This window comes from Amia ocellicauda, chromosome 4 (genome assembly GCF_036373705.1).
Source record: "Amia ocellicauda isolate fAmiCal2 chromosome 4, fAmiCal2.hap1, whole genome shotgun sequence".
Classification (NCBI taxonomy): Eukaryota; Metazoa; Chordata; class Actinopteri; order Amiiformes; family Amiidae; genus Amia; species Amia ocellicauda.
Genome location: NC_089853.1, coordinates 24473527 through 24487177, shown reverse-complemented (window position 1 = coordinate 24487177; position 13651 = coordinate 24473527). Strand labels below are relative to the sequence as shown.

General features: G+C 38.8%; 1 protein-coding gene across 1 annotated transcript in view; it reads left to right on the top strand.

Moving 5' to 3' along the window:
* pcsk6 (proprotein convertase subtilisin/kexin type 6) overlaps positions 1–13651 on the top strand; it is a 41647-nt gene that overhangs the window by 9109 nt on the left and 18887 nt on the right. Inside the window, exons 4-11 of the mRNA XM_066701534.1 lie at positions 326–469; positions 852–928; positions 3171–3259; positions 5399–5571; positions 6035–6247; positions 7412–7512; positions 8616–8719; positions 9373–9490. Coding sequence (XP_066557631.1) covers positions 326–469; positions 852–928; positions 3171–3259; positions 5399–5571; positions 6035–6247; positions 7412–7512; positions 8616–8719; positions 9373–9490 — 1019 coding nt within the window. The remainder of the gene's footprint in view (positions 1–325; positions 470–851; positions 929–3170; positions 3260–5398; positions 5572–6034; positions 6248–7411; positions 7513–8615; positions 8720–9372; positions 9491–13651) is intronic.

Sequence of the window (13651 nt, the reverse complement as noted above, 5' to 3'; positions counted from 1 at the left end):
AGGCTGTTTCGTAATGCTCTTCAGCTGCTAAACGTTTGTAGAATTCATGTTACCTATACAATTTTATAGATCATTTGACAACTCAGGTTTTTTGGGGGATACAAAAACCATTAAGTCGCTTTAATTAAAACAATTATTAGTTTAATTAACAGTTTTAATGAAATAATTAAATGCTCAGCTGGATCTGAAGCCAGAGGACAATTTATGTCCCGAGTGAGGATTATGATGGTCTTTAACTTTTCATATAAATATGTTTTGGAAAACTTCACAACAAGATTTATGGTGTGTTGCGATGTTTCTTTCCCTTTCTCTCGCTGTTGTTCAGCACTGTGGTGACAAGGGCAGTCGTTGCCGTTCAGAGATGAACATTCTGGCGGCGTGGCAGAGGGGCTACACGGGCAAGAACGTGGTTGTGACCATCTTGGATGATGGCATTGAGAGGAATCACCCGGACCTGGCACAGAATTATGTAGGTGTACTTAAAGAAAAAAGAATGATGATGGAAAGAGAGAAAAAATGTCTTTCAGGTTCACCTGTGTAATTAGAAATGTAGACTGAAGCCCCTGTAATGAATTAAGAACTTCTAATATACAGCCATTGTGGAGCAATGCTGTAAATTGTGCTGTAAATATACTATTTTACTAGACCTTTAGGATTACTATAATAAGTTATGGCTTGCGGTGGTGCTAATTTATTGCCTGTTCTTTTAGTAGTGAAGTTAACTAAGCATGAAATATGCCTTGCATTTTAAGTCCCCTGAAAACTTGTATTTTTGTATCATAATTATTCTTATTATTACTAAACTGCACCTGTGATGTTTTTGCTTCCTCCCCCTCCCCTCCTTTTCCCAGGATCAGCTTGCGAGCTATGATGTCAACGGGAATGACCATGACCCCACTCCTCGCTATGATTCCAGCAATGAAAACAAGTGGGTGCCAATCTCGCTTGACAATCAGGTTTTTGTCAAGCCCCTCCAGCACGAGGACTCCAATATGATGTCATGCGCTTGATTAATACATTGCTTTTAATTAAATGCCTCAACTGCTTTTATGTGGGATCAGTGTGGGTGTTCATTTTTGGCCCGTAGAGTACATCACCTAACCACCCAGAGCAGTGCGCAGGGGCTGGTCGGTCTGCTAATGAGTATTGTGAGGCACACGAGGGACTTGGGAAAGCTGTCTGTGCGACTAGAGAATGTTTGAAAGTAAAAGGCTGGAGCTGTTTTGTTTTTCAATCATTTTCAAGCTGCCGTGTTATTCTTCAATACATTCTTCTTAGCGACGTGCTGCCTTTTTATAAAGGTCTGTATGTAGAACAGAAACATTAGAAATATGCCGCCTTTAAAACATTTGTTTATTTAGAAGTGTAATTTTGTATGTCTAAAACACCTTTTCCATTCAGCTTCGAAGAGTTTTCCCATTTTTCCTAGCTGTGGACTGTTGCTGAGCCATGAAATCTCCATGGCCTGTTGATGTACTGAAGGAAATGTAATAGAAAAGAAAGCACAGCTAGTTTACGGATTTGTTCAAAACTAAACAAACCAAACATCTAGGCCAGACATCCATGTCGAATCAGATCCCATTGGGGTTTGGAATACTGTCTACTGTGTACCCAACAGAGTTAGATATGTCAATTCATTTAAGATGAATTAGTTTTCTCTTTCTTTTAACAGCAGGGGCTCGATTTGGGCTTTTGTAAAGTGTCAGTCATTGTAGAAGTGTTCCAATGTTTAATATCTTCTGCGAAACCAAATCTTAACGCATCCGTGTTGATTATTTTCTCGAGTGTGCTGTCCCTGTGTGTCTCTGCCATTTTTTTGGTTTAGTTTTATCACAGTGCTACAGTTTGTAGAGCCAAGAGCCTTACAAACTCTTATAGAGGTATCATGTTTCCCCCCCCCCAGCTAGTTTATCTGTGTAAAGCAAATATGCAAAAGATCTCCATTAATTCCAGGGTCTGGTGGCAGCAATATAATTTGCCCTTGGCCCAAATAATGAGCATAGCTTTAAAAAATAAAATCAAAATAAAATTCAATTAGAGTAGCTGAGCACTGAAGCTGTTTTCCGTGGCTGCTCTGTCAAAGAGGAACGTCACAGAAGAGTCGGGCTCAGGGACTGTTCTGATTTACCTGCCCTGGGGTTAGATTAGAGGTTTTAATATTCACTTCCATACCCTTCACACACTATGTTCATTAGTACAAATAATGGGAAGAGGTGTAATGCAATACTTTGTATTCTGTGGTGTCTTTCTCATGTGCAGCACCACATTAATTTTGAAATGAACTCGTGATTGCTCTGAGCCAGGCCACATACTTATAGGCGCTTCTAAGGGCCAGCTAAAACTTTGTGTGTGTGCTTTCTTTTATTCCACTCCTTGCAAAAGACTAGTTCACCTCTTTTATTTCACCCCCCCCCCCATTATACATATGCATCACTTTTCTTTTTACTTCTTATAGCAGTGGTTAAAAATTCATTCATTTCATTACCTTCATCTCAGTGGAGTGAGCAGATTTATGTAAATAGGTGATACCTTTTATCACGGCAGGTTCCATGATTTATCGGGAATTATTCAGGCTCTATATTATCCTTCAGCTACGTCTAACCTTGTGAAAAATAACCCCTTAGATACTGCCCACTCTCTGATAAGGGAGATAGTCATGTGTAAGCGATGGGCTTTCATTGACTAACTGTTTGGTTATATGTACAAAAATGCACTCAAAATATGCTGCTGGTTGTCTTATTGTTTTTGCGGGGATTGTTTTCCTCAAAGAAGGCAAATCTCTATCTAACTGGGATAAAAATAAAAAAAAACTTGTGGAAAAATAATTAATCTGGAATTGGGGTTAAGATGTAATGTGTCCCAATACCGTAGAATGTTTTACTGTTAGCATGTTAGGATTACTGACTGGAACATAATTCTCCTATGCCAGATAGAGATAATGCCACCTGCAAATAGCTTGAAACGGAGATGGACAGGAGGTGTAGAGTATTGTTTTTGTTGTCTGCGGTTTTACATTCCGTAAATTTCTTGTGTAAAGATGTAAAAAATAAAAAAACCTGAAAGAAACCTCAATCAAAACAATGCATTAGAACGGGAGACATGATTGTAATGGTTTCTGTTCTATCTAATTAGTCTTTTTGTGTATTTTTTTCTTCTTCCCTTCTTTCCAGACACGGCACACGGTGTGCTGGGGAAGTGGCAGCTGTGGCGAATAACTCCCACTGCATTGTTGGTATAGCGTACAATGCACGGATTGGAGGTAGGATCTGCAAATAGAATTATTCCACATGTGTGCACAGGATTAACCTTGAGGTGTGTTGGTACTGTGAGAGGGTTTCACTGCTTATTAATTTGGTGGCTGTGAGTGGGTGTACATTCATGCGTTCACAAACTATTAATTCTTGGGAAGTTTCTGCAATGTAGACTCAGGCAATTTTAATCAGAAATGAGAATCGAAGCATAGACTGCTTATTCTGTGCAGGGTTTTTTTTTCCTCTCTTTTTTTTCTCTCTGCATCTGCAGCTGTGCTTTTGAAATCCAAGGATGAAAGTTTTTTTTTTTCCTGTTTTGTTTGTTTTTTTCACAAAATGGGAGGGATGGCATTAGTCTCCAGAGCGTTGCCAAGGATTTAGTTGCACCAATTATGAAATTGTAGTTGTGCTTATTTTCTGTATGATGCAATCATTTTATTCCTGTAATTTCATTTTGGTGAGGTGAATGGTGTAACTATAATTAAAACGTGGATTTTCCAGTGTTTCACAGGATTTTCAATGGAATGAGCTGAATGTGCCACTGGATTGGAAAGCAGAGTGTTTTTATTCAATGCAATCTGTCACAAAGTAGCTCCCCATTAGTAGTGTTGATTAACTATTTTCTAAAACAACACCTTGAATTTATGTTCTTTCTGAACGTTTAAGGTAAAATGATGCATGGTGTATGGAGAGATCTGTACTCCTTTAAAGGATATCAAGACATTGATATATGGAACAGATTAGAAGCCCTTTGGATTTTGTAATGCTAAGAGTAGACTTGTACTCAAGCCTAGTTGCTTCACTCTTGTAGTGTATTTATTTGTCAATGTTATAAACGTGCTTATGTGCGATTGTGTTCCAGAACACTGGCAAGATGTATTGAATTGTTACATTTTTCACATGAGAAACATTGTATTATTTTGATTATTATAGAACAAATGGATTTTGGAGTTGCTGTTGGTGCTAATATGAAATATTTACTACTTTTTTGTGGTCTGAAGTGGATGAGTGGAAATATCTGGGCTCTTAGCCAAAGTAAAGTTTGATCCCTTGGTGACATCATTCTTCTTGTACTTCTGTAACCTCTCTGAACATGCTGGTTTTTAACCCTACAGCAAGAGGACTGCCAGTGGAATCTGACCCTCATTCAAATAGGGTGAATATTTTGATATTTTGATTGCACTCTTGGCTGAGGTCATGAATTTGTTTAAAATTAATTAGATAAATATCTTTAAAAATATTGAAATGTAAAGCAATACATTTAATTAATAATAATAATAATAATAATATTACTAATATTATTAATAGTTTTATAATAATGATAAAACTAAGTTAGTGTACATATTTTTTAAAGTATTCTAACTATTTGAATTTCATGGTCAGTTGACATTTATGATGTTTTTCCAAAAGGTCATCATCATGCCCTTATTTTACAGTATTCTGATTAGTAGTAGTATTGATTTTTGAAAAAATTATAGATTAAATTCTCCCTTACTGAAATAGGCTGCAGGGCTACCTACCCGATATTCAATATTCATTTTCTGTGGCTGTGTAATCCCTGTTTAGCATATTTGTTTTTCCTGTGTATGGATAAAATTAATCTACCAGCAGCTTTTGCCAAGAACAGATTGGAGAGGATAAGCATCTACGAGATCCAAAATAACTGATCAATTGAATTTGAACAGATTTGCAAGTCTGTATTTTACACAAATGGCTTTAAAAAGCACAGTGATGCTCCCTGCAAGCACAGTGTAATGATTAGGTTGATACTTGGAGCTTCCTCCAGTTACTTTTTCACAGAACACCCTTGTTAATTTTCTAACATGAGGGGGGGCGGGGGGGGTTGCGTTGTTGTGGGGTGTGCTTTTCATATTTAATTGCAGAGATTTGCTTACAGTGTTGTCTCCAGCTGAGTCTTTTGGGAGAATGAACCAAGAATATGTTAGTGACAAGAGCAGTAGCTGTTTTTTCTCCTCATTAAAATAATAACCATAGAAATGTTGTTTCAAGTTGTTTGTGTTATTGTTTTTATGGTTTTTTCTTTCTTTTCAGGTCTAAGCATTTACCCAACAAAAGCCTTTGATTGCAATTATGGCACTTTTACGAGCGTTATTAAGCCCCTGTGTTCAATGTTTTTGTGCTCTCAGGCATTCGGATGTTGGATGGGGATGTAACAGATGTAGTGGAAGCGAAGTCTCTTGGCATCAGACCAGACTACATTGACATTTACAGTGCCAGCTGGGGGCCAGATGACGATGGGAAGACGGTGGATGGGCCCGGTCCTCTCGCCAAGCAGGCCTTTGAGCTGGGCATTAAGAAGGTGCTTGGAAGAAGCATTTAAACCCCGCAAAGATGGTGCTGTTTATTGAAATGCTAGGGTTCTCTACAGAGTCCAGAGGAGCAAGGTGGGCTGCATGGCCTACTCTTGTTTATAACCCTTTCTTATGCATTGCTTTATAAATGTTTTTATTGTTATTATTTTACAGTCTGAAGACGGGACTCCAATGCAGTAATGGGGGTTGGAAATGTGAAAGATATGCCAGGAGAAAAAAACAAAGCTTGTGAAATAGTTTCCTGATATGGTGTCCCAGGATTCAAGGAAGTAGGTTACAATGGTTTCTGGAATTAATGCCAGACAAAGGACATGATTGTGTCCCTCATAGGCACCCAGGAGGTCACCCCGTCCTGGACAATTGAGGTCTAGAGGTCTTGTTGGAGGTCGTCTTTCTGCCTCATTGCTAATGTGTCCCTGACTATTCTTTCCTTTTGTCTTGGGAATGCAGGGCCGGAAGGGACTGGGCTCGATTTTTGTTTGGGCTTCTGGGAATGGTGGCAGACAGGGGGACCACTGCTCCTGTGATGGCTACACCAACAGCATCTACACCATCTCTGTGAGCAGCACCACTGAGAATGGCAACAAACCCTGGTACCTGGAGGTGTGCTCCTCCACTCTGGCCACAACCTACAGCAGTGGAGAATTTTATGACCGGAAAATAGTTGAGTATTTACTATTTACTAGGGTTGATTTTTTGTTTTTCACCACCATGCACTTTTTTTCGCCTCTTTTTCCAAATTTCTTTCAAATGATCATAAGGCAACAAGAAATTGTACGTTTGTGCCAAGTATTTTGAGCACAGACATTTAAAATCCATCAGCTGTTAGTACTGCACTTTTTGTCACTACAAAGCAGCTTTTTGCTTTTGAATAAATGCAATATAAATAATGCATATAATTTATTTTTGTTTATTTTTAAAGCATAGGGAATATATTTGAGAAATTATGTGGACTCTAAACACGTCAAGATAAACATTTGAACTGGAAAATTTTGGAATGGAGAGATATGGGAAAATTTATAATGAATCAAGTAAAGTAAATTGAGCATTTAAAATAATATTTAATGATAATTAAATTAAATTCTGAGTAACAAATCAAGATATTGGCCATATTGTAGCATTTTAGAGTTTGTGCATGGTGGCCTTCACTTCAGCATTATTTGTCCTTTACAACACTCTTGGGTATAATACTACAAGAAGATTAATACTATTTGTATACTCTCCAGATTGCAAAATGCCACAAAGCGAGATCAGCTGCACAGTTTAGTTTTTCTGTATAAATTCAGCATTCTTCCAGCCCTGGTTTTGGAGGAATGGAAATATCTACAGCTCATGGAGCAGTTTTGCGAACCTGTTTGTTAACAGGGCAACCAGTCTCTCACACCAGACTGACCTACTTTAAGGAACACTTTCTGACATGAATAAGTAAATTGCATCTGCACATGATTTAAAGTTTCTGTAATTATTTACAGGTTGTGATTTCACATTCATTGCTTGTGGTGTGTTCCTACTCTGTGGGTGTCCCGGTTTGTTTGTGAAGGGCAAAAATAAATATTTACCCAAAGTGCTTGCCCTCCTGATCTCTTCAGTTCCACGTTACAGCCTGTGCGATTTACCGCCAGAAATCTAGTACAGGAACTGGCTGAAGATGTTCTGAAAGTTATGCTTCCTATGATTAATGTCCCTTCCTTTCTCTATTTATTTATTTATTTATTTATAAGATGGTGGGCGGTGCCTTTTAAGGTACTCTGTTTAGGATTTGTGCAAAAGCTGACCTGTTTTAGCCCCCTGTGACAATCCTGGCATCTGTGGTTGTCTTTCACACAGGTCACCACAGACCTTCGCCAGCGTTGCACTGATGGCCACACAGGGACCTCTGTCTCTGCCCCCATGGTTGCTGGTGTCATTGCTTTGGCTCTGGAAGCCAAGTAAGTAGATAACAGATTCTTGTTCAGTCCTCCCTGTGAGCATTCATGCTGCAAATTGTGCTACATATCTACACTGTTAAACTCGCAAGTTGCTGTCCATAAAACTGCTCCACGTTGAACCCATAACATGTGAAGTAGTGTTTCTGCTGGACTCGCAGATTAATTAATTTCTTCATTTGGCCTTTGATGTACAGATTTGTGTGTGTATGAAAACGTCCAGGTGAATGAACATGCCACTTCCTCCCTTCACCAAGCTACTTGAACCCAAATTAGATTGTTTTCAGTCAACGAAATAGCATTTAAGACATCTGATTATTCCAGTTAGGATTTCACTGCACTTGTTTTGTAGGAAGAAATAATAAACTAATTTGTTGCAGGAATCAAGGTGGCTGATAGTTATGTTGGCTGGATTTTAAATGGACTGGAAACCTTAGCATATTGGAAATTGTTCAAAGTATTGCAACCCTCCAGGTTTTGAAATTGAAGATATTTTTGAAGTGGGATTTATTAAACTATATGATTTTGTGCCCTCTTACATACAGATCAGGTTCAGTGGATAGTGCCAGAAAAATGTTTTTCAGCTTTAGAGCTTTTGTCTGAATTTATTCAACCTTTCACTTCATCTCTATGTAAACACTCCTTTCTGCTCCCTCCTGGGTAATGGGAGCTTACACGTATCCTTTGTAACTTTTTTTCAGCACACTAACTTAAATTCAGCATTCAACAACAACAGTTAAGTGGAACAGAATGTAGCGTACGATGACCCAACTACGCTGTTGTGCTGTGGATCTAGGACAGAGATCTGTTCATATAAATGATACCAGTAATGAATTGCCTGTGACCTTTGAAGGCTTCATTTAATTGATTTTTTTTTTAATTAGTTTGAAATTGGGATGCTTTTTCCCCCTGATTTATTATCTGAGTCACATTACAACACTTTTGTTCCTGTTTCCATAGGAACATCTTACATTTGAAGTAATTTGCAATGTGATGTTTTTTTCTGTTTCTGAACTACTGGGGATTGGTTTAAAGGTGGTGTCTGGGAGCTGTTGCATGGGTCCGATCCTTTAATAGATTCAGAATCTCTATGTGATGTTTTCCAGCCCTTTAATAACTTGGAGAGACGTCCAACATCTTCTGGTGAAGACTTCTCGGTCTGTTCACCTGAAAGCAAATGACTGGAAGACCAACGCAGCCGGCCACAAAGGTTAATACAGTCACATGTGGAGCTGGGGAGTTGTGTATTTTTAGAATGCAAGAACCCTATATTAGCTGCTGTTGATTGTTTCCAATTGACTTTTTAAAAGTACAAGTTGAAGATTTGACAGGTATGTGTAGATATTTGACTTCTATTACAAATGCAGCGTGACTTTAAAATCTAAAAAAACATTTTCTGGTGAACAACTCCAAAGTTTTCATACTTAAAAAATAAACAAACAAACAAACAAACAAATAAATAAATAAATGTTAATAGCAGTAGTCAAAAATATAATCCCAGTTCAATTTCATATCTGTCTTTCTTCCCCTCAAAACTTTACATAATTCTATATAGCCTGAGGCAGCTGTATCCTCTCTACACCTGGCATGGGACTTAATCCTTTAAGGGAATGATGTCTCGCATCCCCTCAGAAATCTGCCTTCAGTGATATAAATATGTAAACCTCTTCAGCTTTCAGGTTAATGGTAAGGTAAAAAAAAAAAAAAAACAGCCCGTCAAACAAACAAAAACAAAATACAGAAATACAAGAGCCAGGAATTATATTTTTGGCAGGGGATAATTCTGCTTTCCTCCAGTCACTTTGGCCCCAGGACAGATCCAGCTTGGTCCTGGAGCTCTCATCACTGTCTATCTATTCTCAGTCAGCCATCTGTACGGCTTTGGATTGGTCGATGCAGAAGCCATGGTTGTTGAAGCAAAGAAGTGGAGGACTGTGCCGCCCCAGCACATCTGCACCAAGACCTCTGACAGGAGAACCAGGTGTGTGGTGTCAGGAGAGAGGCCTCTGCTCCTCACTGAGCATTTCAATGTGGACTCCTTGAGCGGCATCCTACTTGGAATAAATATCCAGTATTACATTCACCACAGCGAATTATATATTTTTTTTGTTCTTTTTTAAAATCTTGGCATAGTTTTGAAACGCACAGTTTTCCCATTTGCTTGCTCAGAAACCTCACAGGAGTTTGTCTCCTTTGGCCAAACCCTTTGAGTATCTTCAGGATGTAATATGGTACAAATTAAGATGTTAGTCCTACACACTGTTAGTCTTTTATCTGAAACAAACGGCTTCAGAGAATGCCTTAATGATCATTCTGTATTACCCTAATCAATCACTGATGTAATTAATTCTCTTCACTCCTACAGGTAGTTAACTGTAGGCATATTTACACTTCTAAAGCTCGCACAACTTCATTTGCCCTTATTTGCAGAGTGTCTCATCAATATTTTACAAAGGTATCTGATGCTAATCATCTCTAATTCTCTTAACTTATTCTTGTCGAAACCACAACAGTAATTGGACGGAGTCTAGGCATTACAGGCAAATGGATCTTATCTTATTTGCAAGCATGTTTCAGCAGCAAAGAAGTAGAATGGTGCCTGAAAATAGGCCGCTATCCCAAAGTCCTTCTTCTAAAATGTAAGACTTGTGATGTAAGTAGTGTAGTTCTTGTCATGCCCAAGCCCTTGGGACATTCTTTTGTTTTTTTATCGAGCCCAAATTGCCCATGAAACAACATTCTTCGGTGATTTATCTGTTTGACAAATAATGAAGAGCAACATGTTTCTCTGACAACATGGCACTTCCTGTTTTTCTGGTGGTTGCCAAAGAAGCAGACTGACCAGTAAGTTGGCCAACAGTTCCCAAACTTGCGAAAGATTAAACAATGTTTAACTAGGTCAAAAGCCTTAAAGTGATTAAGAAACATCAAAATGTACTGCATTGCTGAAGAGTTATTGAAAGAAACATATGGAAAACTGGAAGTGGCAATCCATAGCTAAATCATGTCACGTTCAATACACTTGAATACAAGCAATAGGGGGATTCACATTGAGCTCATTTCTATTACCGTTTTTTTTTTTTTTTATGCAGCCATAAGGAGTAATTATACAATTTTGCCGTCATGTTTCTTACTCCTCTCCTTACACAGAAATGGCCTCTCTGCAGTGTGCTGAAACGATTTTTAATTGTGTAATGTAAATCACATTGTCACCTCTGTGTTTTGAGCCAGCAACAAACAAACAAACAAACAAATACCTTTATGAACATTCCCTCCTGCTGTATAAATTATCTTCCCGTGCAGAAGCGGTCTTTGATTAAATTTTAAACGAGGGCAATTTCACTGCTGGCACTGTGGGAGCGGGCAGCTGGGAGAATTGAGATAACTAGAACATACCTTTCGGAAAGAACGCAGAAGTTAAATTTCACTCTCTGTCAGCATTGGCTTCTTTTGGCACCGTTACACATCAGAGCTGCTTATCTGCACTCCATTATTTAATCAGTAATGCAAAAAGATAGCATGGGGAAGAGTTTGGAGCAGAGGTGATTTACTTGGATGCTACATCTTAGACCTCACAAGATTAGGGAGGCGATGGGAGTGATGGGTCTGGCCAGGTTTGGAATTGCCAACCTCAAGAGGAAATCGATTCCTGGAGCAATTGGTGTTGGTAAACCTGCAAGAGCTAGCCTTCACTTAAGGCCAGATAATACCCCCAGTACTGTAATGTGGAGAATTGTGCCGTTGGCGTCTTTAAAGATATTTTGTACTTCTCTGCTTTGCTGTTATTTTTGTATGAACAAGAACGGATTGTTCCTTAACCACATTTGCCCAAAGTTATTATCTGGATCTTCTCAAAGTCCCCCGCAGTTGTGTGTTGCGCAAACATCCTGCTCTGTTAACAGTTCACGCTGTTTCCCTCGGTGTGCTGTGGATTGCTGCGGTAGATTGGCAGCCCTATTCCACCCCAATGACTTTTGTGCAACAGACATGCTTTTAAGACTCTGCAGATGTAGTTACTTGTGACTTTTTTTTGTTTTGTCCCCCCCCTTTGAAATTGCTTAGGGGCCATGGTGTTAGTTTAAGATGTCAATGAGGATGGTAGTTTTCCTTTGGTGAGTACTAAAAATCGAAAGCTAATTTCTGTGCTGAGATTTTATTGGATTGCTATCTCATTATTTTTAAATGATGGAAGATATCTGCTGGAAGTGAAATGCTCAATTTCATGCCATGATTTTATTTATTTTTCAGTTCCTGGTTTTGAATCTATGAAATAAAAAATAGAAAATGCACTCAATATAGCTTTCAAACCATTAAGTATGATCAGCTTGTATAGATTCAGCTGAAGAAATGTCGCAATATAGGAGATAGTAAACTGGCCATGAGATCTTTCAGCATCTTTAAAAAATCAGTGGAGGTATTGACCTCAGAGATTATTGTTTAACTTCTTAACTGTATTTTGTAATCCTTCTTGGTTAAAAAGCTTTAACCAAGTAAAATGATTTGTTGATTGACAACACACCACGCTTGTGAAGATGTCACTGTTTTTTGAATCTTTCAGTTTAGGATCCTTTAAAAATGTGTTCCCCCCCCCCCCCCCCCCCCCCCCCCGTTCTTGTAGCTTCACTTTGTAATAGCCAGATACATTTCTCAATGTTTTTGGAATGCATTGTATACATAGAAAACAATGCACACACACTGCTCTGGGAAGGATTACATGTTTTCTCTTTCTGATCAGCACATAAATAGTTATGCATTTGTGAAGTGCCCTGCTCAACAAAATAATAAAATAATAACAAAATAAAAGCTCTGAGTGATTAAAAATATCCCTTTAATATCCTCTCTATACTTGGGTTTTAGTTTATAATTGATGGGAGATGTTTAACTGAGGTACTTGCACACCGGACAGTGCACATGCCAAAGACCCCTGCTTTCATGGCAGGTGTTTCGCTCACCGGGCTGCCATCAGATGACTAGTGGGTGGCTGATTTGTGGAAAAATGTATCTCCAGTTTGTCTGTGCTGGGCTTGCAGCTGATTGGGGTAGTGGCTGCAGCTAAAATGTGTTTGCTTTAAATTGCAGCAAGTCTAGCAAATCGCTAGCCCCTCCATTCTCTCTCCCCACCTACTCCAGGGCTCCATTTGGAAATGTGCGGGGCGGTTAAAGAATAAAAAAGATCCGCTCAAGGGCAACATCCCTTGGTCTGCCGGCTCCTGATTCGATTTTCCAGTAGGCGAGAGGCCTTAGGCAAATGCATATGGAGTCTCTGTCTCTGCAAGTTGGTATTTGATCCTTGCATCTTTTTTTTTTTTTTTTTTTAACATTAAAATGCCAGGCGAAACATACTCTGCTTCAGAAAAAAGGAAAAAAATAAAATTAAAAAACTGTAAGGCGAGTGGTGGCATAGGGGGTGTTAAAAGAATTGGTTGTGCTACAAACCACTTGCATTCTTTATATCAGTTACATGAGCTGAATTCCAAAGGTGATGGTAGCAAACGTATCATCTGCTTTCGGTGCCGATTTGCTGTGCAACGTGCTTTCTGATTTGTACAGGAGTGCTGAGAATTCCAGCGCTCCACACCAAGGTGCAGGTAACTGTTTTGACCACAAAAGGGTTAAAAAGATACATCACTGCATTTTAATTTAAGTTTAATTAAATTGAATTATAATTAATTTCTTACTCTAGCTTGAGGAATCATGCTGCACACGTTCGGCTTTCCCGTTCGGATTTTGGCCAAGTCACATTTTATAAAAAATCCTGTAATTGTTCACTTACTACTTTTATAATGTATGAGCAATCAAGTTTTTTAGATTGAAGAAAAGCTAACAAAAAAATAACAACACAGCCATATATATCTTATTGAGAGGTCTTATCTGGTCTTATTCCCAAGAGGGATGCACTTCACGAGTGAATCTGTCTGTCTGTGCTATCACATGTGGAGATTCCAGGTGTGAAGCATTGTCAGTCCATCCATTTAGACGTCGGCAAAGCCCACAGTGCAACACCTGCATTGATTCGCAGGCCATTTCTGAGAGATGTTTTGTCCTTGTTTATGGAAGATAGGAAATAATTGCCAGGTGAATTAGTGAAGTTATTGAGAAACTGACAGCCCATGAATTTGATTGCAATTGGAATGCAGCCTGG